Raw genomic sequence first — 25,919 nt, 5'->3', positions numbered from 1 at the left:
TGGTAATCTCAAATCTGATATTGGAAATTGTAATAGCAAAATCATGATAAATTAGATCTAACTTATCATGAGCAAAATATGTATTTTGTCATGAGTAATTAGTATATTACTGGCTACTGCAACTGCAGTATTTACTGCGCATGCTCCCGCCACTAAGTTCTGTGGTAGTTTGACCGCGTGTGGAATAAACCTAAGGTAAGACGTTATTTAGCCATGCGATTTATAACATTGCCTTATTTGTTGATGTTGGTATACTTTGTTTATATTTCTTCCATGGCAACACCCTTGACTTATCATGATAAAAAATAAATAACAGGGACTAAGGTTTAATATATATATATATATATATATGTATAATACAAGTCTGTGATAAATAGTAATAATAGTATACGAAAGTTTAAAATTATTATTGTATTTAATATAATATTTCTTATAATACTAATTTAATGAATGACATAAGCTACTAGTTTGATTCATATTTATTTAATTCAATGGACTGTATAATAGTTGAGAGAAGTTATTAAATTTAAAAAACAAATGGGCCAAAAATCTAGTCAATTCTCTGCTGAAGAGTTAAATGACTATCAGGTAACTTAAACATCAATTTATTTTACATACATACTATAAAGTTTCAATTCAGGCTATTAAATATATACGACTTGTGGGTATAGATTTATGTAATATATGTATATATACAATTTGTAATGTTCATTTTTAATAACAAAGCGTCAGAGTTATAATTTTAATGAATTGTGTAGCTCTGAATATTTTTCTATTACATTTGAAGCATGTTTTTAAAGTATTGTACATAAATACAAAGTTTGATAAAAATAATACAAGAATAAATTATGTAATACACCTGTATAACCTATTGGTTAATATTTAAAATAACATTAGTTTTTAATTTTTTAATATTAAATCTAAAATATTTTTATTTAAAATCCTTAGTATGGATATTATTTAAAGTTATATAGTATATGTGTAACTAACTTCTAAACTTATATTAAATTAATATTTACTTTATATGTTTATTTAATACCAATTTGTATCTCACTATAAACCTACTATTAAATTTTTGAATACATTTTTTTTATTGATATACGATTTATAAAGTAAAAACCAATCGATAGTTTCATTTTTTATCCCATGAATATTTGTATAGAGGTTGGTACTCGTGTGACAACACGTAACTCCGAGAAGAAAGCGACCGTGTTTTTTTCTCATTATTATTATGCGTCTGTCTCCTTTTAACGCAAATAAACGAAACCGTATCGAAATAACGCGCGTTTATGAACAAAATTTTGACGAACCTATTTTACTGTAATCACATTTTAGTATTTTACATTCAATTTTAATTTTATATACAACGTGTGTTATATTTAAATTAGTGACGATAAGTATCGTATTCTTCGTCCGTGGGCCCTCATGGTATTACTGTATTGCATATTTCTACAGCCATCGGGATGGGTGGCGGGTGACTATGTTTACATCAGTGCCCAACTAATATAACGTTTGTAAGTACTGTTTTCAAAAAATATCTTCCATCCCACATTTACTTGGAGATGGTCCTTTTGCGCAAATGAGACTAAAATACCATCATTACGGATGAACGGCCTCCGATTGAGCCTCTCCGGTGTTTGGTCATGGCATCAATATTTGTTCATGTAACACTGCAGAAATTTATAATAAAAATCAAAATTTCGTCTATGAAAACGTCTTCCCAAGAGTTATCTTTATTGGCGGTTGCTGTAAAAAACGTTTGTATGTACGAGGAACCAGCCATGGACGAGAATCCACCTGTAAAGAATGGGGATCCCATGGAATTTTCCTCCGATGACATACTTGGTGTAATGAAAAATATTTCAATGGTCAAAAATGGCCTAATGTCTTATGAAAATGATACCGAACAAATTGAAATTGGTAATAGTGATGCAGATGCAATGTTTACAATTGGGGATAATGACTTGAGTTCTTTTGAAAGAGATCTATTAGATAATGTAATTGGAATGGCTGAAGAAGAAGTTGTTACTCAATATGATGAAACACCTACTGTAAAAGAAAATTTCAACAAATTTGTAAACAAAGGTAAAATGTTAAGTGAGCGACTTCAAAAAATATTATCAAAGTTACAAAATATACAACTAAAAACTATGAGCAAGTGTTCCACTCAAGAAATCTATAATGTGTTACAATCACAAAAAAGTAATGCTATTAAAAATATCAAATCAACATTGCTCAAAGTTCAAAAAAGGCAATCCAATCCATTTTTGAAAAGTTTACTTTGTGATGAAATTAAAGATGGTGAAAAAGTCTTTGGAATGCTAGAGTCACAAATTAAAACAGTAAATGAAGATTACGACTCGGAAGCAACAGCTAGTGATTCAGAAAGTGATACATTAGGAGAAACTAGTGAAGAAGAATTACAAGCATCTACTTGTCCTATAGAAAAAAGAAATTCTTGGAAATGGCTTCATGAACGGGCAAGTATTGCGTACAGATTAACTTGGTTGGTTAATGTTATGTCCTGATATAGAGTTCAAAATCAATTTTTATAATGAAGCATTAAATCGATATTCTTCTCATCCATATATACAAGACCAGGAAGAAGAATCTGGTAGAAGATGTTTTCCATATGAACCAAAAACTCAGCATAGAATGTTAATGCAACCTCCACTCATAAACCTGGCTGCAGCTTTAAAAAAGGGAGACAAAGCCAAATTAAATCGTATTAATCCATGTGATTGCTATGGGATTGATTCTTGTCCTACTTGTGTAAGTCTTCAGCGCCATTCAAATGATTCTGGTCATTTTTTGAGTGATACTTTTCACCCAGTCCTATCATATTCTAAAGATATTTCTTTGAATGTTGCGTTATCTAATGAGTTAGGAAAATCATCGTTTCATCAAAAACAAAAAAATAAGTCTTCATCTGATACAGATTTTAATAAATATTTTGTGGATCGGACTCCTGAACAAAGTCCTACTATTAGGCAAGTTCCACCTGTTAAATTACAAAACGCTTGGCCTACCCGCAATGATCCAATTACTAAATACAATCGAAATCAAAGACAAGCAAGAAAAAGGAGACGTATACGTTATAGTAAACATAAAAGAAGTAGAATGGATGAAGATTATAAATATAACAGTCGAAGAAGTAGTGAAAGTATTTGTGACGATGATGATCTTGATGAGGCTTATGATGAAGACAATTATGATTCTGATCCAGATTATAGCCCTTGGTTTCCAAGAACAGGAGATAAAACTTACAATGCTAAGCGTGAGTATGATATTGACAACATTGTAATACCCTACAGTATTGCTGCTGCATCAAGAGTTGAAATGGTCAAGTATAAAGAAATAGTAACCCCTAAATGGCGAATTGTAAAAGAATTAGATGTAGATCCAGTTGAATTTGCTGCAACAGTTCCAGAACCAGAAGTTGTTGAAGATCTTGATGATGGTAAACGTAGTGCTCATCATGAAGCATGTGAAATGGAAGAACGAATGAGATTTAGAACTATAAAGAAACAAACAGAACGCACACATAAGAATAGTGGTCATTGTAGTAGTGGTGAAAATACATCTGAAGCAATGTCGCCACTATTTGAAAGTCGATCCCCAATGCCTACTGTTGAAGAGGAACCCGATGCAGGACCTAGTACTCAAGATTGGAACCAATAAAATATTTTTATTATTGATAAACAAATATTGTATATTATAATCTGTAAAAACCAAAGTTAATGCTATAGGTTAGTTACACATATAATTAATTGTCATATTTAGGTATATTATTTTTATATAAAAATTAGAACTAATGTAAAATATGTTTTCTTTACTTGTTGTATTATACAAGTTGTATAGTAAAATATAGCCTGATAAACATTTACTTTTATTTTTAAAGTGGACAGTTATATTTCAATAAGAAAAATCATATTTTCCCATTTATTTTATTTTTAGGATCTCACTTATTTTACAAAAAAAGAAGTTTTGATGTAAGTATATTATGAATTATTTGATAAAATAATAAAATAAAAATCAATTATATATATTATATATTGGGAATTTATATCATAAATCTATAAATAAAATGTTTAGTGCGCATGAAAAGTTCAAGTCTTTAGCCCCTGAAAAAGTGGGACATAATAAAAATGCCAAATTAGCACTAAACAAGGTCCTTAAGCTTCCTGAATTAGCTGCTAATCCTTTTGGTGAACGTATGTGTCAAGTATTCAGTTCTAGTCAAGATGGGGATTGCACATTCGAAGACTTTCTAGATATGATGTCAGTATTTAGTACTATGGCACCTGCAGATGTAAAGGCTGAACATGTCTTTAGAATTTTTGGTAAGAAATAATATAATGTAATTATTGAAAAAAAAAAAGATTTATACAATAATTAATAGGGTTAATAAAATTCTAAAATATAAAAGTAGAATAACATTGAAGTATTAAATATATTTAAACTACAAAAAAAAGGAATAATCATTATGGGGATCCTGATCTCTGATACTGTATGTCTGTATACTAGAGGCATTGTTTTGCTTCCATTATGTCGAAGTTATTCACTTAATTATTTATTAGGCATGATAATGCTCAATTAAACAATAAGACAGTATGTAAAATTTACAATGGATCAATAAATATCTGGCTAAATAAAACACGTACTATATTGTATTTTAAAATGTTTATTAATGATTGATCAGATTTTAAAACTGTTGTCACCCATCAGTTGTTCGAAATTCCTAATATTGAAAAATAGTAAAATCATCAAATAATTTAAATGGATTTTATACATATCCTAATTTTAATGTTTAGATTTTGATGGTGATGACATGTTGGGTGTTGGAGACATAAAAAAAGTAATTCAATGTTTAATTGGAGAACAAAATATATTTAATGATAATGATCTTAAACGTTTGGTACAAAAAATATTTGAAGAAGTAGATTTTGATGATGATGGCGCTCTTTCGTTTTCCGAATTTGAACATGTAACTGACATGTGTCCAGATTTTGTGAAGTTAGTATATATTTCTTTTTATATTATTACTACTTGTTTATTTTTCACAATCATTGGTTATAAAATGTTAATTAATTTATAGTAGGTTGTTTTCAGTAATAATTGTCTGCTTTTATGTTCTATTTATTTTTATATTTAATATACTGCATGAATTGCATGGTTGTTACTTATTGTTAATTAAAACCCTTCATAAGTCTACATATTTTTTTATGAAATTTAAACATTTATAGCATTATTAATAACCTGCCTACTCAGTTGATGACCTTTTACACTATTAGAAGATTGTTACTGTATTTCTTGTCATATTACTTCTCTTATTACAATAATTCAATGTAACATATTAACGTATGTGTATTTAATGTAATAATATATTTATTCAAATTTCAATTTTTTGAGATTTTTTTGCTACACTTAAAGTGTCTTATGTGCGATACAATCTTCCATTTTTTAAATGAGAACTTCCCTATTTTATTAAATTTTTGGTGTACTTAACCTAAAATTTAAGCAAGTAGTTTTTCCAGTTAAAATGCTTGTATTTATTATATTTAATAGTAGCCTTTATAAATAGTTAACAAAAATATTTAATATATTAAATTTTGAATTTTATGTTTTTTATACTCGTCAAAATTTTAAATGCTCAAATAGCCCATGTTTCTAACAAGTCCATATTATAGATCTATTATCTTTAATACGAATTTTTTATAAAAAAACATGTTCGAATTTTTATTTTAATACCTCAATATTTTCAGAAAAATTATATGCTAAATACATTAAGAAGTAGGGGGCTCTCATTTGAAAATTAGTATTTTACATTTTTGAAATATGGTCTTTAAAAAAACCTTATTTGGATAAGAAAGTTATAACAGGACCTGAATTGGTCTGGCGAGCTACTGAGTAAAACTTGGTGGGCTGCTCAAAATATTGGCTGGTTTTGAGTGTTTGGTTGTATTTTTTTTTTTTTTTTGTGATAAATTAGTACAAACATTAGAAAATACAAACATTATTAGAAAATATAATTTATTTGAATTATTTAAATCGTACAGTAGCTGTAGTTGTAATCAACTGTTAGAAATTCTAAAACTCGATGGGCTGAGCCATAGATAAAAAGGACTCTGACAAAAAATCTACGGATAAAAATGACACTAAATAAGCTATATAAAATATCAGCTTGTCGCATGTTTCCCACTTTCAACTTTTTTTTATCATCATTCTATCCACCATTAACGTGAAATGTCCATCAAACCATCTTCGATATTGGATATCAAACCAACAACCATTATAAAGGTAGAACCATTGTTTTCAAAATTAGTAGGTTATAATCACACCCTCCTGTTTGAACAATAATTAAGTAAATTAGATTATAATTGTCTTGTGACTAAATACAATTAGCTCAATTTCCAATAGACATAATCCAAAAAAAATCTTATGAAAACATACAAGAAAAATAATATAAAATATGTAGTGATGGTTTAATGTAACAGAAAATTAATGAATATTTGACAGCAGATGCTGTTATAATATGATCATTCATTTTTATTAATTATCATTATTTTAGCACAAAAATAAATCCGTCTTTATTTGTTGGTGGCATTTTTTATCCTAGATTTTTAAGAGTATAACTGAATTTTTAAAGAAAGTAATGTGATGAGCATAGATCGATAACTCACACTACAATTCATATAATAATATTGATCATAGTCTGTATTCTGATTTATAATCCATAATTATTAATTAATATAGAACTGTTGAAGTATTAATAGTCTATAGTATATATTTGCATAGACTACCAAACAGAATGTGTTGAAGGTTGAACCTATTTGTCATTAATAAACCGACAAAATATTGTTAGAAAATATTAACTATTTTCCAATCGACCATCTAGTGATAATCTACTTAAATATTTCTAAGTACCTATCTGCTAGAACCACAAATGATTATATCATAGAAAGAATAATATGAAAGACTAGATTTTAATGGATTTGATGATTACTATTGTGAAAAATACTCTTACAAAAATAAAATCGGAGGTAAAGGTTTATTTTTAATGCATCATATCAAGATCTATAATGCCAGCCAGATCTTCTAGTTTAAAGAAAATAGTAAACAATTATTTTTCAAAATATAAGTTTATTAGTTTCTGAATGAATTGCAGCTTAAGGTGATTATGGCTATGTATATGAGTTATTGAATTATCAAAAGATGGGACAATAGATTTTTGTAATTTCACATATTGTAGTATGCTTTTTGAGAATGATAATAGTAATTAGCAGGATACCGCTGTAGATTATTAAAAAGTCATGAATTATTTTCCAACATGGACAAAGGTAGCAAAAGATTCCAGAAAAAACTAAGTTGAATCTAGAGTAAATTATTAACTAATAAAAATATTCATAGTAAGTTTCCAAAATGTATTTTTTATATTTAATTTATTTTAAGAATAAATTATGAAAAACAAGCCATATTTTAGAAAATAACTTTAATGCTACAAAATATACATAGTTATTTTATTTAATTTATTTGGAAATGACGTGTCATTTGTATTTTAATTTAATTAGTGTTACTAAATAAAATATATTTTTACAGGATGTTCAATATTAAACTTTGAAAATATAAGTTTAAAAAGAAGAATATAAGTTTGGATATAGTACATAAAACAAAAATAATTTTGTGGATAAATTATATTTTATTTTATTTTTAAATTATTATTTATTATAACTCAATACATATAAATTGAGAATATCGATTGACTTATGAAAACATGTAAAATAAAAAAAAAAAATATGTTTGTTCAATGTTTTATTTCTTATGACTTCAAGTATCCCCTGCAAAAATAGAAATAATCATTTATTTAAAAAATTAATATATAAATTAGTATATTTATAATATGATGTTAAAATGATTTTAGATTCTTAAATACTTTTTATTAATTATTAGTTAATAAAATGGTATACACAAATACCAGTGAGAAGATATGTTTTGTAGAAATAACATTTTTTTATTTATTAATACATAACCACACAACGCAATATTATAAGGACAAAATATTACATTAATTTTTCAAAGAACTTGGACAAATGGTATGACAGAATGGCAGAGAATTACTTCCAAAATTTTAGATTTTTAAGATCTTTTAAAAATTGAGTTTACAATTTTACATGGATATTTTCTATCATACTTACATAATTTCGAAATTACAAAGAAGAAATTCAAGAAATTCAGTTTTTAATAACTATAAAAGGTAAGTGTTTTTAAAAATAACATTTTTTTTTTTATAAAATAATCTGATGACAAATATGTACAGAATTTTTTTCACATGAATGGATTGATATGGGAGATTATTTGGCTATAAAACACAATGAGTTATTATGTGTATTATAACGTTATAATACATTTTAAAAGTCATTTACTTAGAATAAAAACAAAATTTTATGCATAGAAAATATTTTCACAGCACTTCTGTACATATTTTTAAAGACATTTCACATAATAATATGAAAAGTTACTCAAATACTATTTACAAATTATACAGTGTCCCGTGAGGATTTACCCATAGTGATATGCAGATATCTTTTGAAATAATATACTCAAAACTAAAAAAAAATATTAAAAACCATGAGATTAAAAATTATTTCCTCAACTTTTTTACCAAAACATTCAAATAAATTAAAATATGAAATACTTTTAGTCATTAATACTTTTAGTCATTATGGCTGTGAGTCTTATAAAAAACAGTATTATGATATCTCATTATTTCAGGAGATATCGCAATGGGTAAATCCTTACGTGATATACTGTATAACCAACAAACAATATTTATCTTGAAAAAAAAATAATTTATACATACGGAAGTTTCATTCTCATAAATGTCCAACATGTAAAATATGATACAATGATGCATGCAAATCCAACACCTGTCAGAAGAGTACGGTTCAATTTTGGAGTTGACTTATTATTAGTTAAATCCAATATAACAAATCCTAAGCCCCCGATGTTGAATAGAAAACTTGACGCTAAACCTTCCATAATGTATTGTCCATTAACTCTGTAAGGCATAAATGCCACCTATTCAATACAATTAATTATTTAGACAAAATTTTTAATAACCAAATTAAAAAATTAGAATAAAAAATAATTAACTGGTTTCGAATGTCCTTTTTCATCTGTAGTTGAACCTACACTAGGTGGTTCTATGATGACATCATATATGATCCCTAAACAACATTTAACAAAAATCATATTAAAGAAATTAGTAACTGAATTATCAATCAATATATTAGTTATTCATAATTATGCATTTACCTCCAGTCACCAAAAAATAGGAGATTGTAACGATCACATACATGAACATGGCAGACGGTTTCTTTAACCATGACGGTCGCTTTAAACGTAAATTTGGGACTTCGAGAACTTTAAAAGGTAAACCATATAATGATTCCATTTCAAAGCATACAATTTAATGCGATTATGTTAGTCGTGTAAATGACGATTCTGAATACAAAGTTTTAATTTTAATTATTTCTTAAATATTAAATAATAATTTCTCTGTTATATACCTGTTATAAACATAACAGTTATTTATAAATCACAACTCTTACTTAGTTACTTCTTCGTCCGGAAATTGCAAATTGGTAAACAAAATTAAAACGAATACTAATTATATAGTTAAACACTTAAATAATATATACCTTATAGTCAATACTTAAGCTCATTTTTTACCTTAGAGTATTCCGTTCCAGTATTTGTTAGTTAATTTTTACTTTAACATAGTGAAGATATGATACTATTCTATAAATTATAATCTTTATTATTTATAACAAACAAATTAGTAAATAAATAGTTTTTCTTTAAAGAACAATATTCATGTTATGCGGTCAGTACCACAGATAGTACAATCTTTAATCGTGCTTTTATCTGCGATTGTCAGTATTAAACACAGATATCTGTGGTATCACACGAATAAAAATGATAACAATTAATTATGTTAAATTAAGTAAGTTAAGATAATATTCAAATTCGGAGACCGATGAGTTTCTGAGTCCAATTATGATTTATGAATTTTCGAAATTCAAGTCAATAAATCTAATAAACAAATCTCGATAACAGTGGCTATTACAGGAATATAGTTCTGCATCAATTTATAATTTGTGTAAAATATATGTCAAACAGTCATAAATTATGTCTATTAAATTGTCATCAAAATTATTTAATTTATTAAAGAAGACAAGTTGTGCATTATGTTCAAAACGATATTTCGATGTCAATGTTAAACCTGACAATGTTGATCCTTTTAGTAAGATGCATATGAAGTTCATTAATATATGGTAGAATTATTATATTTTAGACACTTTTTTTTTCTTTAGTGGCACCATATAGTGAATCACCTAAAGATCAGCAGCGATTATATGTGTGGGGTATGGCTGAACATGGTGCTCTTGGTGATTTAAAAATCAGATCCAGAGAACGTCAAATACAGTTCATATACAGACCTGTGAGATTGAGATTTTCATATTCTCATAAAGTATGGTTAATTATATTTGTATATAAAAAGTTACATACTTACAAATACATCATTCTAGATCAAGGATATAGCATGTGGTTATGGATTTACAGTTTATTCTGTTGATAGTAATCAATATAAACTTTTTGGAAGTGGTTTAAATACAGATTCACAAATAGGTAAAATGTAAAACCTATTTTTACTATTTATTTCTGTTATGCAAAATTAATAACTGAATATTTAAACATTTAAAGTTTTTTCAAACTTAAATTTTAATTAGTAGGTATTGCAATGCAACACAATTTTTATTATATTTTAATATTGAAATTATCCTCCTTATTTATTCAAATCCAAAGTGTAAGAATAAAAATAATGGATGTGCTAGACACATCCCCTGATATAATAAATTTCTTAAATAGTTTTCTAAAATGATATACAACTATTAAACTTTATCTAAGGTTCCATGAACTTTTAGTTACCTAATTTTTGTGTACAAAAATATCATTTGAATATTTTTTGAATTGTAAATGAACAGTACTATTTTTCAGAATTAAAAAAAAATTTAATAAAAAATGAACAAAAGAATATTTATAAATTATGCTAATATTTATTTCTACCATTCTATGTAGGGTACCATGATCCAAGAAAAGGGTATCCATTAGGATTGATATTAGCTACTGTTCCAATTCAACTTCCTTTGAAAGAACCAAATACTAAAATAAAAGCTGTGGCTGCTGGTCGGGCACATACACTTGTATTAACAAACACAGATGGTGTATATGCTTTGGGTAGTAATTGTTATGGACAATGTGGACGAAAAATAATTGAAAATGAAGACTTCAGTAAGCTACGAAATGTGAATAATATTAAATTAGATGATGGTATTTCAAAAATAATTTGTGGCCAAGATCATAGGTAAATTGTTTTTTTTTTTTTTTACTGTATCGTCTTGTTATTATTAATTATACAAATAATTTAATTGTTTAGTTTATTTATAACTAAAACTGGTAAAGTATATTCATGCGGATGGGGTGCTGATGGTCAAACTGGATTAGGACATTATAATAATGAATCACAGCCTACTATTGTTGAAGGAGATATTAAAGATGAAAAAATTGTAAAAGTAGTATCTTCAGCTGATTGTGTTTTAGCCTTAAATGGTATGTTATTTACCAATATTGTTTTGTGCCTTTTAGTATTTTAAAATTGTGTTTTAGTAAAATAAATTATTAGATTATAGTTTAAAAAAAAAAAGAAAAACTGACAAGCATAGGTTCTATTTTGTCGTGTCTTTAATAAAATGTTATATTTCTAATTGATTTTATTTTTTTTAGATCAGGGAGATGTTTTTGGTTGGGGAAATTCAGAGTATGGTCAATTATTATTAGACAGTGATAAATATCAAGTAAATACACCAAGAAAATTACTTTTGAATAAAACTATAGGTAAAATTATTGATATTGGTTCTACTGGGTCATCTTGTATAGCATTAAATGGTAAAAAATATAATTATATTAAGAAATAATTAATATCTAATAATTTTTTTTACTGTATAGATGAAGGTATAGTTTTTGTTTGGGGTTTTGGTATTTTGGGCAAAGGCCCTGATATGAACCGAAGCCGAGAACCAACTCCAATACCACCAATTTTATTTGGTAGAAATCAGTATAATCCTGAAACACGAGTGAAATCTGTGTATAGTGGTGTTTTTCATATGGCGGCGATTACATCTGAAGGAAATCTATACACATGGGGAAAGAATAAATGGGGACAATTAGGTCTTGGCCATACAAAAGATCAATATTTTCCTTTTCAAGTAAATTGTTTTTTATTCAAAATATAAATAAAATAAAAATTAGGTTGATATTTAATTTTAAAATCATTTTTAAGGTTTCAGTTGGTGCTGCTGTTAAACGTGTGAGTTGTGGAGTTGATCATATGGTTGCATTATGTACACCTTACCAATAAATAATAGTTATTTACAAACATTAATTTCTATACCAACTAGTTAATAAATATATTATTTATTCTATTCATTTCTTTATTTCATAATATGAGTTGCAGTGATTTTTCTATTGATTCTTTGGAAAAGTCAGAATTTCTAAACTCTAATAATAATGTTAAGTATGTCAAACAAAATACAACACCAGAAAATAATGAGTGGCAATTGATTGACTTAATGTCTGTTCCTTTGTATTCTGGACCTGTTTCTTTGCAAGAACTTAAAAGAATAGAAGTAAATGGTGATAAAATATTAGAACTAGAAACTAAAGAATTTTCAAATATAAACAAGAAGAAATATTTATCGAGTACTGAAAATAAATCTAAGATAAATGTAAACAATTCATTATCAAATTTATTAGTTTATAAAAATTATAATTATATAATATTATTTTTATATAGTTAAAGAATTTTAAACATTCTAAAAGGCAAGAAAAAAAATATAATTCAAGGTACCATTTAAAATTATTAATTAGAAAACAAAATCTATAAGTGTTATTCCTAATATTTTAGTATATTGTAATAATTTTAATGTTTAGCGTATTTATGAACATTAAAAAGATGAAATAAATGAAAAAATATCACCAAAAGACATAGTAGAACTCATATACAACATTAATGTTAAAAAAATAATATTGCAAATGTTTAAAATAATATAAAATGAAAAACAAAATACATAATGTTTAGTTTCTTAAATAAAGTATGTTATTTTTAGAAAAGTTGAGATTAGTTTAAATGTTTATAATTTATTATATGTCTAATATTGCCTTTGAAGTTTGAAGCATTAAACATACTTAAATCTTTAATAGAGTGGTTTCTGGTAGTTAAATGCTAAATGGCAATTTTTGTATAAATTGTCAGTGCAGTTCAAAATAATTGGAAATTTATTTATAGAAAGATAAAAAGATTAGTCATAAAATAGGTATCTTAACATTTATTAAATGTAAAATAATTAGACATTCACTTATTTGTATTAATACTTTATATAATACGATTTATACAATATTAAATTATACTATATAAATATATCATTTAATTTAAAATTATTTATAATAAATAATACATTTATTCATTAAAATTCTTGATTACCATATGCAGAAATCATAATTGAAGTTATACCTTCAGGTGTCTCATTTTTGGTTTTGAAGCTTCCTAAAATTAACGCTACTTTAGCAGCTAAAAAATGTTTGCAACACAATGCTTTATCTTTCAATACTTGGTGTTTAAAAAAGTTACATGTGCAAAAATTAGCTGTTTCCATTATTGTATAAATATCACCTCTTGAACCAACTATTTGAAATATACTTCGCTGATGACTTATAATTAAAAATACGCTACCATCATCAATTAGTTCAAGAGCATGTTCAGTTAATGTCGAACCAAAAACTGAGTTCAAGCTTAATAATAATTCTTCAATACAAGATCGTTGTTCATAATCCTTTCTTATATTATCCAATACTTCATGGACTATTGCAGGTAGTAACCTACTAGTCATTTAAATTTATTCTGTAATGATATTTCCAATGTAATTATAATAAGTTAATTAAATAAAGTTTTCGCAAGACTGAGTAAGCACATAATAAAAAAAAATATTATCTAATGTATAAAATAAGTATAAACAATTGTTCTATACAAAACCAGGCGTATTTTTTAAAGTTTTCAAACATTTATAGTTCAGGTGGACAACAATATCACAAAAATTAAATCCATTTGTGTTAATAAAGTCTGCAATTATGACGTTTACACCATGCTCATAACCTGTTTTTTGATTATTTATCCATTTAGGTATTGCAACATTTAATGGACGACAACAACTTTGAAGATTTAAATAAAAATATCTCATTATAAACTTTACATCTGGAGTAAATAGACACTGAGTTACATATCCTGCATTTTGTTTTCTTTCTTTGAGACCACATTCTAAGAATCCTATTAATTTTTTATAAGATGTGGTTTGTGGCCATGGTGTTGGCCAATGTGAAGATGGCCAAAATATGTCATTTTGAGAATGTCTATAAATAATAATCACCTACAAACAATAATACAAATTATGTTTAAAAATTTCAATTTCATAATTGTTCTATTTACTCTTTTTAATTTAAACTTGTATTTAATTCAAGAAAGACTAAAAAGTAAAAATATATAATATATAGAGGACTAAAAATATCTTTATGACTAAACAGTTCTTCTCTAATTTTGCCAATGGTGCACATAGCTTTATAGATATTTTATATTATATTATTATGTGTTATTAAATGTATGTATTTTAAATTGGTATTATCAATTTTATTACCTGCCAATTATTTGCTCTCATTGTATCCAAGTCAAGCTTTTCAATTGGATAATAATAAGGACAAATCATACTATGAAATAGTAATTTCAAAACGGAGGATAATCGTTTGTGATCAGCTTCTGAGAAATTATAAAAGTGTTGAAAATCCAATACAAGAATTTCTTTATTATGTGTCACCAAAAACTCCTTAATATTCACCAACTCTTTCATAACTGGATCACCATAAAGTGCATGAACTGTGTAAAAATTGCTATCATTTGGTTTAGTTGCCATCCTTAAATCGAAATACCTGATGAACAAACACGTAAATATTTTTAAAACAATTTTTGAGTACAAAAAATATTTTGTTGGTGTATATATATATATTTTTTTTTATATTCAATTTAACTCAACATTGTATTCATGAGGATATCTTGAAATATTATATGGCTAACATATTAACATATATTAATAAAATAAATTGATAAATCTAAAATGACTTAAATTAAAATGTAAGATAATGTTATATTAGTAATTAGACATTGTTTTTGTTGTTATTATCCTATGCTTAATATTATTTATAGAATGTTTTTTATAACTTAAAAAATGTAATAACAATTTTTTCAAAGACCACTTTTAATATTTATAACTAAAAAGTAATATTTTGATACACAAAATATTATTATATTTTATTTTATGTAATAGGAATTTATTTTTATGAATAAATATATAATTATTATTATAAGATTAAACAAATAATCAACGGTCAACAGATTAATTAATTAATCATACAATTTAAAATTGTAGTAATAACTAACTAATTAAAAACCAAAATGAAATAAATATTTTAAATTACCTTATTCCAAGATGTAGTTGAGTTTGAATATTACATGTTTGAGTAATAGACCATTTATAGACAAATCGTCGCATGGCAGGTCCTAATAGGCAGTTTAAATATTTTACAAGTCTTGATGCATCTGGCCCTAATTTGCTATGCGGTGTGATGGTGTACGAAAATGAATCATGAGATCCTAAGACGTAGTTTATCAATATATGTAAAATATAATATATATACATATATGTATCAATTTTATTAACATAAAAAATATCTTAACAAATTAATTGTTAAACTTATAAGATACTATCATGGCTTACTCAGTCTTTTAACTTAATGTATATTAATTACTACAAAAAGTTATTAATTTAATCGTACCTGGAATTGCTAATTCTGTAATAGGAATACGAGTAAGTGGTTTGGGTAGTTCTGATACCCAATACTCTTGATTTAACTTCATTTCTGCAATAAAATATAAAATAAATTTAACTTGAAACAATCTAGGAAATAAATTATAGATTAAAAAATAATTATGATTGATTAATGGGACAGGATTTATGATTACAGAAAGAACTTAAAACGCTTTTTTTCAAAAGTATGCAGATTACAGATGCCAATTAAGTAAATAATTATAATAGAATATGCCTTAAATAGTTTAAATACTTACAAAATGTAATCAAATTGACAGCAAATTTTTATAAATATATAAATGTTTAGCCTATTTCTGATAAAAATTATTGTTAAACATCTACCTAATTTTCAAATAACAATTACATTATATATTAATTATATTCAAATAAATAATTAAATAGTATCTAAGCTAGTATTGATTATACAATGGTGCAATTCATACAAATACTGTGAATTCAATGAAAATAAACTCTTGAATAAATGACAATGGAATATGACAATAAACATTACTTTTTAAGTAAAAAATAATAAAAACAGGATGTGACATATACATTGATATGTATTGTATAATTGACAATTGTACACCATATTAAACACAACAATACCACGCATAAAAGGACATATTGGTAATAAGTCGTAGAAGGGGTAAATGTCAAGAGTCACAATTATACAATATAAATTATCAACATGATTTACAAACCATAGTATTCACGAGATTTCAGTGATTTCACTGTTTACTTACTACATTTTGTGTAAAATCACAATCACGATTGAATTCAAGTATTTATATATACATTATTATGATTTACAAGACGTACTCAGTCGTCGCGTTCAACCCACTGAGCACAGTGATTTTAAATTTGAATTTACGAAAATAAACAATAACTAGAAAACTAAAGAGACGTTCATAGTCGACATCCGACGGGAAATAAAAAAAAATAAAACTTAAGACTAAATTGAACCAGAGAATAATTATTTTATGCTAATACCCATTACCCACTGAACTGTATTAATACTATGCTAACTATACTATACTGCTAAGTGCTAATGCTAATACCACGAATTAAGATTTATAATATATCCACGATTAAAGATACCTATTGATAATTGATAAACAAGATTAAGATAACAAATCAAAATCCCGCCAATTCAACATTATCACGGTTTGTATCATAATATTAAATCACAGTAATATAAAATAAATTTTTATGTGATTTGATATTCACTAATCACTGTATGTACTCTGTATAGTGTATACTAGAAAAAAGATAAAACCATTTACTTACAAACACAAGTACACAATACTCGTTCAAAACGTACTACTGTATTATACACTGTACAGTAATTGTACCGTATACACGTGGAAGTGGAATTTATTTCATCTGTAGAGTATCTGATCATCTATGTTATCTATGATTTACATCAGTGGTTTGTCTGTCATATTATAGTTATTTGATATTCCATCGATGAATTGCAGTCGCGTTCAACCATTTTTTAATCAAATTAGAAAAAAAATCGACCAAGGTCCAAGATATTCCATATTCACGCACATTGGACTTCGACGACGAATTTTGAACCAACATAATTTAGATCCGTCGCGAATCTTGAAAAATTACGGATAGGACCCGGTCGGGATGTCACCATATCGGAAAAAAATCACAAAATGTAATGGTAGGCTTTAAAATCTTGTACCGTCTCCTAGACTTGAGGACGTTAAATATTAATTTTGATTCTTACACTGACCTTTTGTAATAAAGTTAGTGCCTATGATGGCTGTCACTCGTTTGCTCGAAACTTACAGGTCGCTTGCTATGTTTTTACAATTAATTATAGAATAGACTATTCTATAATCAATGGTTTTTACTTTTTAGAACGAGTGACAAAATTAATAATAGCATTGATTATAAAAATATTGTGAGTGAATTTTTTATTGTATAATGTAAATACTATAAATATTTCGAGAAAAGTTTTTAAAAGTATTATTTTATTATAATTTTTAGTCATAATAATAAAAAAAAAATTTTTTTTTACTATTTTGCTAATGTTACAAATCGAATTTCAAACAAGTAATGTGTAGGTACCTAGTTTATTATAACTTTTTAAAGTATTGTCAGTAGGTATTGATAGATAGGATAATTCGATTTTTATATTCTTAAATTCTCAGAAAATACTTCGATTTGTATATAAAACTAAAATACAATTTAGGATGGCGTTTATATTTTTCTCATATTTTACTGCTATTAAAATATTAACAATATTACAATAGTAAATTTAAAAAATTAATAATTAATAACATTTCAAACTAAATTATACATTAAGTGGGTATTTGGTATTTGGTATTAGTATTTCTGCGTAACCGTTACAATTAGTAGTTACCTACCTATAATTTTTTCATGAAAATACTGATTTAATAATATTAATTTTAAATAAAAACATTTTATTTTATTTTATTTGATAGTTGGATATTTAAAAATTAAAACTGTAATTAATAATCTAAAACAAATCTGTTTAAATTAATTTCGTTAACTTGTAGGTCAAATCTAGAGAGAGATAGTTATCCAGTATATAGGGATATCTATATCTCTTTGTTCAATTTAAAACAATTAAAATTTTTGAAACTATATATTCCCAAAATAATTGAATTTTAATAATAAAATATTATTTTTGACAATACATTCTACTTAATACTTATCTAATAAAACAAACTAGTAACTTTGTAACATTTTAATAACTTTTTGAAAAAATAAAAATATTGTTATTCAGAAAATTACTTTTATAAATTGCATAAAATTTAATTTCGAACGAAATTGGTGTTATAAAATAGGAATTTTTCTGACTATAACTGTTGAAACAACAGCATTTAAATTAATTAATATGCAACAACATTACTGTTATGAATTTGTGCGTCTATAATGTATTGACGTAAAGTCTGTATTATTTGATCATGCAAACGTAAAATACGATAAACTGGAAGATAGTAAGAGACCATTTGCCTATTATACTGTAATTGGGGTATAATAATTTGTGGTCCACTTGCTAATCCCTAGACCCTATAGTAGTATAGTCTGTCCAGCGAGAGAACGCGAACCCCCTCCCCCCGCGTCACCATGCTATCAAAACTGGTTCGCTTATTGCTGAGTATCATTGGGGAATGCGCAGAAAAACTGATTTTGGTCGGTCTATGACGTGTGGCGTATCTCTCGCTAGGACAGAGTATACCTAGTTTGCTAGTCACTACAACAGTTACTGATATAGACATTAGGCAATGCAATTTATTACGCAACGGCTTAAAATTAGGTGTTATTGTGTTATCCATATTGAATTATAAATTTTTTATTCATAATTGCTATTTTGCTGATAAAAATATTTTTGAATTTTTTATTGATAACAATAATCGATATTACGTATCCTGTTATTGTTTACACTAACAATCGCATGGTTATGGGATACGAAAATATGTGAATATTGACACCGCTGAATTATAGTAATATTTACATAATACTTCAAACTAATTAAAAATGTGTTTTTAAAATTTTTAATATAATATATTTGATTAAATTTTTAATTATAGTAATTATTTTCTTACTTTTTCAGTGTTTATCGTTTATCATGTGTTATAAATTAAATTGTTTTATGGTTAATTATCGATTGTTGTATGTAGTATTTTACTATCGAATAGAAAATAGAAACAATTCAGAATTCTGATTTATGAGTTTGTGTCGTTTATGACAACAATACAGTATTTTTTGTAAACACTAAATCTAAATATTATAGTACTATAGTCTAAGCACCAAAAATGGTTGTTGGTTATTCTTTTGATCATTATAATATAATTAAGCTTAATGTTTAGTTAAATTAATTTATATATTATTGTTGTTGTTATTATTATTATTATTATTATTATTATTACTGTGTATTTATATTATTCATTTTTTGTAATATTCATACTTAAATTATTTTAACCGGATTTTAATAAATTTTACTTACTTGCCATGGCTTCAGCAGATCCAATGGGTCTTACCAAAACTTGGGAACTTTCACTATATGAATTGCACAGATCTCCTCAAGAAGCTATTACTGACAATACCGAAATTGCTGTATCACCACGAAGTCTACATAGTGAACTAATGTGTCCAATATGTTTGGATATGTTGAAAAAAACAATGACTACTAAAGAGTGTCTTCACAGGTAATTATAATACATTTAAATATACTGTATGTAACTATAATTATTTTTTTTTAGATTCTGTTCAGACTGTATTGTGACAGCTCTTCGTTCAGGTAATAAAGAATGTCCTACTTGTCGTAAGAAACTAGTGTCTAAAAGGTCTCTTCGTCCTGATCCAAACTTTGACCTTCTTATATCTAAGATCTATCCTAGCCGTGATGAATATGAAGCACATCAAACTAGAGTATTGGAAAAGTTAAATAAAAGTCACAGTCAGGCCAATTTAGTTCAATCAATAAATGAAGGTATTAAATTACAAACACAAAATCGACTACAACGAACCAAAAAGAACCAACATGAAGAACTAAATGAAAGTAGCTCATCAACTACTTCAAAACCTTCAAATAGTTCGAGTCGAGATAATGTAACAAGAACAATGGTACAAACAAAAGTGGCAAAGAAAATGAAGTCTGTTATGATCTCAGAAAAAGAAGGACCCGCTTCAACTGTTGACACCTCAGATATAACAGAATGTGATGGTACATCAAAAGGTGTGTCAGTAGATGAAATAGAGCTAGTGTTCAAACCTCATCCTACCGAAATGGCCAGTGATAATCAATTGATCAGAGTTTTAAAAGAAAACTCTGTACGGTATATAAAAACAACAGCTAATGCAACTGGTAAGCCTTTTAAATTAAATTACTTTATCACAATGAAACATTTTAGAATGAAATGTCCTCTAAAATTCAATGTAAGTTATTATTCAGATTTTTCATATTTGCTTTTTTTTTATGTATAACCCAAACATTGGTAGGTATTACTGCAATAATATATAGCTAAATTATTATAATTAGAAGAATATGTTATCATATCTACATTTTTAAGTGTAATCAATTACTACATATACAAACTCGTATAAAAATACCTATCAGTGTTTATAGATTCACAATATTTTCATTTATTTATTTTTAGTACAGGATATGTCCAAGCTTAGAAAAGAAAAAATATTAATTATACTTGAATAACATTTTAATTTAAATATAATTAAAATATTGTTATTCGATAGCTCTGAATTTTAAATGGGTTGAAATAAACCTTTGAATAATTTCAACAATAATTCTAAGTAGAACAAAGAAGCACAATTTTAATTTTCAAAATAGTCATTACATATATAATATACATGATATTTTTTTTCTAGTTGATCATTTGAGTAAGTATTTAGCCATGCGATTGACGTTAGATCTTGGCCCTGAACTTCCGGAACGAGCTCTCAATTTTTTGATCTATGTTGCGCCAACCGCAGATCAATTTGTTCCTCTTAATGGCAATCAAACACTTCGAATTGTACACGATAAGTATTGGAAAGTTAACAAGCCGCTGGAAATGTTTTACTCTTTTACTTGAATTATTTATTTTTTGTTTCTTGTAACTAGTTATAAGTTTATTTACAAATTTGTGTTTGTTAACAAATATCAATAAAACTAAAAATTTCATACTTTATATAATATAATTTACTTGGTAAATTTAAATCATTCTTTTCAATAAGTAAAATAATTTTAGTCATGTAGTTAATAGTTTAAATATCAAAGCATTATTTAAAAATAATAAATTAAGTTATTTTTAAAAATATATTTCTACTTTTTATATCATAAATGTATACATTCATTGGTTTTTATTATTGTTTATGTATCTCAGTATTTTTCTTTTTGTCAAATATTAATATTAAATAATTAAGAGTGAATATTTGTATTATCACTTAATTGTATTTAAATTAAGGTGTAGAAATTAATTAAGAAATAGTAAGAGATGTGTTTTATTATTTAAAAAAAAAATCATTGATTCAGTAATTGATAATGTTGTATAACTCATAAGATATTTTATATTTATTGATTTGAAATCAAATAGTAGCTACTTTATTAAATTAAACTGATTTACACAAATGCATGTTATATATACATATGTTTAATTAAATTAATAAGCTATACATTTAGTAAACTAATTGTTGGTGTGCTTTAGATTTGATAGCTAATAAAAAAATTTTTTAATTATATTATTATTATTATTATTCAATTATATGCAATTGATACTTATTTTGTCAACACAGTTATTAATACCTGTAAAAGAATAATTTGGAATAATTATTCCTTGAACCTAACCACGATACAATTACACTGGAATTACTCATTAACACTAACAACATTGTATAATAAAGGGTGCGCAGGGGCCGTCTGACGAGTTTTAAAGGGCTATACAAAACGGACAGTAAAAGTAAAACAAGTTTTTTTAATTAATATTAGTAGGAAATTCCATATTTAAATTTTTTTAGAACAACTTCTAGGCGGCCCTCTGCATCAATACATTGTTATGGACTATTTTTATAAAGTTCACAAATGATTTAAGAAACGTTTCGATTGATAACTGATTTGAGGGCGATGTCTAAGAACCGTATCCTTAAGGTAGTCCAGAGGAAAAAATCACATAATTTACCATATGTTTAAATCAGTGGAGAGTGCTGGCCAGCGTATGTCACCCTTTGGTGAGATCAACCGACCAGTTATTTTCGTAATACATGCGTACGGCATAACCGTGGAAATGTGTAATTCAAAATAGAACACTAATAAAGGCCTGCGCTTATCTCAGACTAATGACCCTATTTAACTAGTCAATTGACTACGCTACACTGAATAGCCTATCCAGTGGTGTATGTGTGTGTGTGATGAAAGGGGGGTATTTTGGTGTAATAACACCCTCTTTGCCATATTTATATTATATAGTTAGCAATAATAATTGGTTCAGATTCTGAACCAATTAAAATATCATTCTTAACTTCAGAATGAGTGAAATGATGAAAAACATGAAGTCTGCCTCTCTCATAGACATACATATCATGCAATTGCATATTGTATATTTGTATATAGATATGATGGTCGATGGACAATACTCTAAACATTAATAAAAAACCAAATTATAAAACGTTCCAGTAAGTGTGAAATCTATTGATATATCAATATCAATTTAATTAAAAATTATAAGATAATTTAATATTATTAAAAGACTAATATTAAAAAATATTTTACATTTTTGAAATTGTTTATGTTAATCTATAAATGTAGTATAACTGTTTATTGTAGACTATAGCCAAAATTGAATGAATATATACCCTTTTAAGTTCTCTATAAAAATAAAGTATTTTTATTTGTAGATTAAACTTTTAAAGAAATATTAGCTAAGATTTACAATTACAATTGTTATTGCTTGTATACATAGTACAATTTTATGTTGATGCATCATTGGTACTTGGTAGTGAATGTAAAAAAAAATTATTTGTTTACATGACACAATTTAAATTTATTTTTCAAATAATATTACTACCAAACACTTTTCTAAATTTAGCATTATTAAAAATGGTTGAGTTGCGTGTAATAATTTTAAGTGTGATTGAATTTCCTTTCAATTTAATTTTATGATTTAATAAACTTAATTTGGATAATTCAATAGGTGTTATATCTTCAACGTTGCAATATAATTCCTTTCGATTTCCCCAGTAAGATATATAGGATATTCGACATTTTTGATCATCTTTATTTGTATAAACAAAAACAACAAGATTATTTGATACTATCCAAGAGGCAAAATGTAAGCCAGCTGTTAAACCTAAACCTGAAAATCAATAAGATAAATTAAATGTTTTGAAACAAAAAGATTTTTAACAATTCTTACCTATTAATGATGCACAAATAACTTCGTCAGTATTTAAATAGTTAAGCATGTTCAAACTAAGACACATAGGAATCCAACAAGATAATCCTACTATTTGATATATTTTTACTCTATTTAAACCAATGAAAAATTTCATGTGTGGTGTTCTGAAATAATACATAAAACGTAATAATAAAAAAAAAAAATATTGAAAACTTAATGGAAATGGTTTTTATTAATTTTAATCATTAATGAAAATGAATACAATACAAATAAATAATAATCATAATGTAAAAAAAATAACTTTTATAATAGTAACTAATTAATCTATAGATACAAGTTATAATTGTATGGTTAATATTAATTTAAGACTTGTACAAATAAAATAATTAAGTAAGGAACTATAGAAGATAATCATTCTTACTTATAAATAGGAACAAATTTATCATCTTTAGCATCTTTAATAGTAACTTGATTAACATTAGAATGCATTAAGCCACAGGACTTAGTCATAAAACTTCGCTTTATATTGTGTAATACAATTGTATTTATACATCTTGGTAACAGTATCATTTTGTCTGTTAGCTCAATGATCAATTTTAAATATTTATTTAATATTTTCAAGCAGAAATAATAAATTATACAGTTGCCGTATTCAATTTAATCGATATCATGTGTATCGTATTGAGATATTATAAAAATATCATTACTTCTATAGATTGAAAAATAACTAAACAAATAAATACAAAATTTCATTAATAGTTCTTACCAGTTTTATTGATAAGTTTTTAATTTTTATCATATCATTTGAATATTGTGATTATATTTAATCTATTCTATGATTATATGACTGTGATAATTTAATATAATTTTAAAACATCAGCTGTAATAATATATATTCTGTATCCACCCCAATGGTCAATCACAGTTTAATATATTAATTTAAATCACAGATATGTGTAATATTATTATATAGATCTGTGATTTAATTTAAATTTTTATACTAACTGATAAGAAATTAAAAAAACAACAACAGAACGTAGCTTGACAAAATATTTTGTTATGGACATGGCAAGTACGTCTTACCATAGAAAATACTATTTTATATTATACCTATGAATTATAAATTAGAATAGTTTATAATGTGTCAATGTGTTAACTACAATTACAATTACACGATAGAGAAGATAACCATATACTATGACAATTATTGAATTATAAATAGTTTATATACTAAAAAATATTGTTCCATACAAACTATGATATTAGCAAATACTAAATACTGTAATAATATACGACAATATGAATACACTACCGTTGACTATAATATAAAATGGACTGGAAACTGTAAACACGCTTGTTAAACGATATTATAGTTCTCATTCATTGGTCATTCTATTCATAAAAAATAATCATCTCGAATATATCTTAAATTGAACTATCCATTCAGTCCACACAGACACAAAGTTATGAGGCATGCGTTTTTACAAATTGCCTATATTTTATTTTTTAAAAACCTGATAATATTTAAATAACAAACTCTAAAAAATTGTTAAAGTACACCAGATATACAGAAGCTAAAGGTAAATAATAATAAGATCGGATATATGTAATAATATAATAATATGTATAATTGAAACGAATAACTATAGTGCTCCGAGGCGTAATATAAAACAACGACTGATTGTCCTACAGACTACTACATAGAGAGAATATGCTAGTTATACAAAATGCTTATTCAGCGTCTGCCGAACTACAGTGTGAATAATTTTACTTATAATCTACATACTATAGGGTGTGTTGTTTACATTCAACAAAAATAATTAAAAGTTATAATTATTTACATACATCATACTCGTTTTAGTTAAGTATATAATCATAGACCACGGACTAAGACCTATCTTAGTATATGCCATTGATTTTTAATCCTACTTACTTTTTACTTACTAACTTTATAAGTTAGTTGTAATAGTTTAAAAATGGTATCTAAAATAGTAAACGCTGTAAAAATTTATTAAAA

At 25.8% G+C, this 25,919-nt stretch overlaps 9 protein-coding genes across 18 annotated transcripts; 5 read left to right on the top strand and 4 right to left on the bottom strand.

Annotated features, from left to right (window-relative positions):
* The first annotated feature begins 384 nt into the window (after positions 1–384).
* LOC113550295 (calcium and integrin-binding protein 1-like) lies at positions 385–7,808 on the top strand. Its single transcript, XM_026952018.1, has 5 exons — positions 385–588; positions 3,958–3,992; positions 4,096–4,343; positions 4,815–5,016; positions 7,600–7,808. Exons 1-5 carry the CDS (start codon positions 538–540, stop codon positions 7,619–7,621), a joined length of 558 nt encoding a protein of 185 aa, XP_026807819.1. The 5' UTR covers positions 385–537; the 3' UTR covers positions 7,622–7,808.
* LOC113550293 lies at positions 1,188–3,868 on the top strand. The gene is given in 2 exon segments (XM_026952016.1): positions 1,188–2,525; positions 2,527–3,868. Coding segments are annotated over 2 exon segments (2,037 nt in total). The 5' UTR covers positions 1,188–1,643; the 3' UTR covers positions 3,682–3,868.
* On the bottom strand, positions 7,683–9,889 carry LOC113550296 (oligosaccharyltransferase complex subunit ostc-A). Of its 6 annotated transcripts, none has more exons than XM_026952023.1 (6): positions 9,702–9,889; positions 9,612–9,621; positions 9,316–9,504; positions 9,154–9,227; positions 8,861–9,078; positions 7,683–7,838 (listed from the first exon to the last, which is right to left on the bottom strand). In XM_026952023.1, the coding sequence occupies exons 3-6, from the start codon at positions 9,452–9,454 to the stop codon at positions 7,820–7,822; spliced, it is 450 nt and encodes a 149-aa protein (XP_026807824.1). In that variant the 5' UTR covers positions 9,455–9,504; positions 9,612–9,621; positions 9,702–9,889; the 3' UTR covers positions 7,683–7,819. The 6 variants fall into 6 exon arrangements, with proteins under 6 accessions (XP_026807824.1, XP_026807823.1, XP_026807822.1 ...); XM_026952022.1 differs by having other exon boundaries at positions 9,570–9,621; positions 9,733–9,889; XM_026952021.1 differs by having other exon boundaries at positions 9,733–9,889.
* A 141-nt stretch (positions 9,890–10,030) lies between these two features.
* LOC113550294 (RCC1-like G exchanging factor-like protein) lies at positions 10,031–12,545 on the top strand. Its single transcript, XM_026952017.1, has 8 exons — positions 10,031–10,306; positions 10,377–10,534; positions 10,593–10,692; positions 11,143–11,428; positions 11,501–11,673; positions 11,848–12,009; positions 12,070–12,329; positions 12,404–12,545. The coding sequence occupies exons 1-8, from the start codon at positions 10,192–10,194 to the stop codon at positions 12,479–12,481; spliced, it is 1,332 nt and encodes a 443-aa protein (XP_026807818.1). The 5' UTR covers positions 10,031–10,191; the 3' UTR covers positions 12,482–12,545.
* On the top strand, positions 12,533–12,839 carry LOC113550298 (the record flags this gene model as incomplete). The annotated part of the gene is made up of 1 exon (XM_026952025.1): positions 12,533–12,839. A coding segment is annotated over exon 1 (273 nt), but the record flags the coding sequence as incomplete, so codon positions are not given.
* Positions 12,840–13,466: 627 nt separating this feature from the next.
* LOC113560543 (zinc finger SWIM domain-containing protein 7-like) lies at positions 13,467–14,130 on the bottom strand. The gene has a single exon (XM_026966478.1). It carries the CDS (start codon positions 14,007–14,009, stop codon positions 13,587–13,589), a length of 423 nt encoding a protein of 140 aa, XP_026822279.1. The 5' UTR covers positions 14,010–14,130; the 3' UTR covers positions 13,467–13,586.
* LOC113560542 (PI-PLC X domain-containing protein 3) lies at positions 14,003–17,795 on the bottom strand. Of its 5 annotated transcripts, none has more exons than XM_026966476.1 (5): positions 17,319–17,795; positions 16,000–16,083; positions 15,643–15,817; positions 14,808–15,096; positions 14,003–14,543 (listed from the first exon to the last, which is right to left on the bottom strand). In XM_026966476.1, exons 2-5 carry the CDS (start codon positions 16,079–16,081, stop codon positions 14,142–14,144), a joined length of 948 nt encoding a protein of 315 aa, XP_026822277.1. In that variant the 5' UTR covers positions 16,082–16,083; positions 17,319–17,795; the 3' UTR covers positions 14,003–14,141. The 5 variants fall into 5 exon arrangements, with proteins under 5 accessions (XP_026822277.1, XP_026822278.1, XP_026822275.1 ...); XM_026966477.1 differs by lacking the exon at positions 17,319–17,795 and adding an exon at positions 17,130–17,148; XM_026966474.1 differs by lacking the exon at positions 17,319–17,795 and adding an exon at positions 16,733–17,119.
* A 1,977-nt stretch (positions 17,796–19,772) lies between these two features.
* Positions 19,773–21,721, top strand: LOC113560485 (E3 ubiquitin-protein ligase RING1). The gene is made up of 3 exons (XM_026966378.1): positions 19,773–20,221; positions 20,276–20,880; positions 21,399–21,721. Exons 1-3 carry the CDS (start codon positions 20,025–20,027, stop codon positions 21,602–21,604), a joined length of 1,008 nt encoding a protein of 335 aa, XP_026822179.1. The 5' UTR covers positions 19,773–20,024; the 3' UTR covers positions 21,605–21,721.
* Positions 21,722–23,436: 1,715 nt separating this feature from the next.
* On the bottom strand, positions 23,437–24,472 carry LOC113549476 (transmembrane protein 186). The gene is made up of 3 exons (XM_026950796.1): positions 24,324–24,472; positions 23,921–24,066; positions 23,437–23,860 (listed from the first exon to the last, which is right to left on the bottom strand). The coding sequence occupies exons 1-3, from the start codon at positions 24,470–24,472 to the stop codon at positions 23,556–23,558; spliced, it is 600 nt and encodes a 199-aa protein (XP_026806597.1). The 3' UTR covers positions 23,437–23,555.
* Positions 24,473–25,919: the final 1,447 nt, after the last annotated feature.

The sequence above is a fragment of the Rhopalosiphum maidis genome, chromosome 4, assembly GCF_003676215.2.
Source record: "Rhopalosiphum maidis isolate BTI-1 chromosome 4, ASM367621v3, whole genome shotgun sequence".
NCBI lineage: Eukaryota > Metazoa > Arthropoda > Insecta > Hemiptera > Aphididae > Rhopalosiphum > Rhopalosiphum maidis.
The sequence above is the reverse complement of the archived record's forward strand: the minus strand, read 5'-3'. Positions and strand labels throughout refer to the sequence as shown.

What these genes read in the sequence shown, in the direction of transcription:
- LOC113550295 (XM_026952018.1), top strand. Translation starts at nt 538, where the DNA reads ATGGGCCAAAAATCTAGTCAATTCTCTGCTGAAGAGTTAAATGACTAT. An exon ending in ACATGTCTTTAGAATTTTTG is followed by an intron (nt 4,344 to 4,814) that starts GTAAGAAATAAT and finishes TTTAATGTTTAG; the next exon opens with ATTTTGATGGTGATGACATG. An exon ending in ATGTGTCCAGATTTTGTGAA is followed by an intron (nt 5,017 to 7,599) that starts GTTAGTATATAT and finishes ATATTTTTACAG; the next exon opens with GATGTTCAATATTAAACTTT.
- LOC113550296 (XM_026952019.1), bottom strand. Translation starts at nt 9,454, where the DNA reads ATGGAATCATTATATGGTTTACCTTTTAAAGTTCTCGAAGTCCCAAAT. An exon ending in CTATTTTTTGGTGACTGGAG is followed by an intron (nt 9,228 to 9,315) that starts GTAAATGCATAA and finishes AATGTTGTTTAG; the next exon opens with GGATCATATATGATGTCATC. An exon ending in AAAAAGGACATTCGAAACCA is followed by an intron (nt 9,079 to 9,153) that starts GTTAATTATTTT and finishes TGTATTGAATAG; the next exon opens with GTGGCATTTATGCCTTACAG.
- LOC113550294 (XM_026952017.1), top strand. Translation starts at nt 10,192, where the DNA reads ATGTCTATTAAATTGTCATCAAAATTATTTAATTTATTAAAGAAGACA. An exon ending in AAATACAGATTCACAAATAG is followed by an intron (nt 10,693 to 11,142) that starts GTAAAATGTAAA and finishes CATTCTATGTAG; the next exon opens with GGTACCATGATCCAAGAAAA. An exon ending in ATCTTGTATAGCATTAAATG is followed by an intron (nt 12,010 to 12,069) that starts GTAAAAAATATA and finishes TTTACTGTATAG; the next exon opens with ATGAAGGTATAGTTTTTGTT.
- LOC113560543 (XM_026966478.1), bottom strand. Translation starts at nt 14,009, where the DNA reads ATGACTAGTAGGTTACTACCTGCAATAGTCCATGAAGTATTGGATAAT.
- LOC113560542 (XM_026966476.1), bottom strand. Translation starts at nt 16,081, where the DNA reads ATGAAGTTAAATCAAGAGTATTGGGTATCAGAACTACCCAAACCACTT. An exon ending in CAACTACATCTTGGAATAAG is followed by an intron (nt 15,097 to 15,642) that starts GTAATTTAAAAT and finishes TTTGTTCATCAG; the next exon opens with GTATTTCGATTTAAGGATGG. An exon ending in TGAGAGCAAATAATTGGCAG is followed by an intron (nt 14,544 to 14,807) that starts GTAATAAAATTG and finishes TATTGTTTGTAG; the next exon opens with GTGATTATTATTTATAGACA.
- LOC113560485 (XM_026966378.1), top strand. Translation starts at nt 20,025, where the DNA reads ATGGCTTCAGCAGATCCAATGGGTCTTACCAAAACTTGGGAACTTTCA. An exon ending in ACTAAAGAGTGTCTTCACAG is followed by an intron (nt 20,222 to 20,275) that starts GTAATTATAATA and finishes ATTTTTTTTTAG; the next exon opens with ATTCTGTTCAGACTGTATTG. An exon ending in AACAACAGCTAATGCAACTG is followed by an intron (nt 20,881 to 21,398) that starts GTAAGCCTTTTA and finishes TTTTTTTTCTAG; the next exon opens with TTGATCATTTGAGTAAGTAT.
- LOC113549476 (XM_026950796.1), bottom strand. Translation starts at nt 24,472, where the DNA reads ATGATACTGTTACCAAGATGTATAAATACAATTGTATTACACAATATA. An exon ending in AAATTTGTTCCTATTTATAA is followed by an intron (nt 24,067 to 24,323) that starts GTAAGAATGATT and finishes GTATTATTTCAG; the next exon opens with AACACCACACATGAAATTTT. An exon ending in TATTTGTGCATCATTAATAG is followed by an intron (nt 23,861 to 23,920) that starts GTAAGAATTGTT and finishes ATTGATTTTCAG; the next exon opens with GTTTAGGTTTAACAGCTGGC.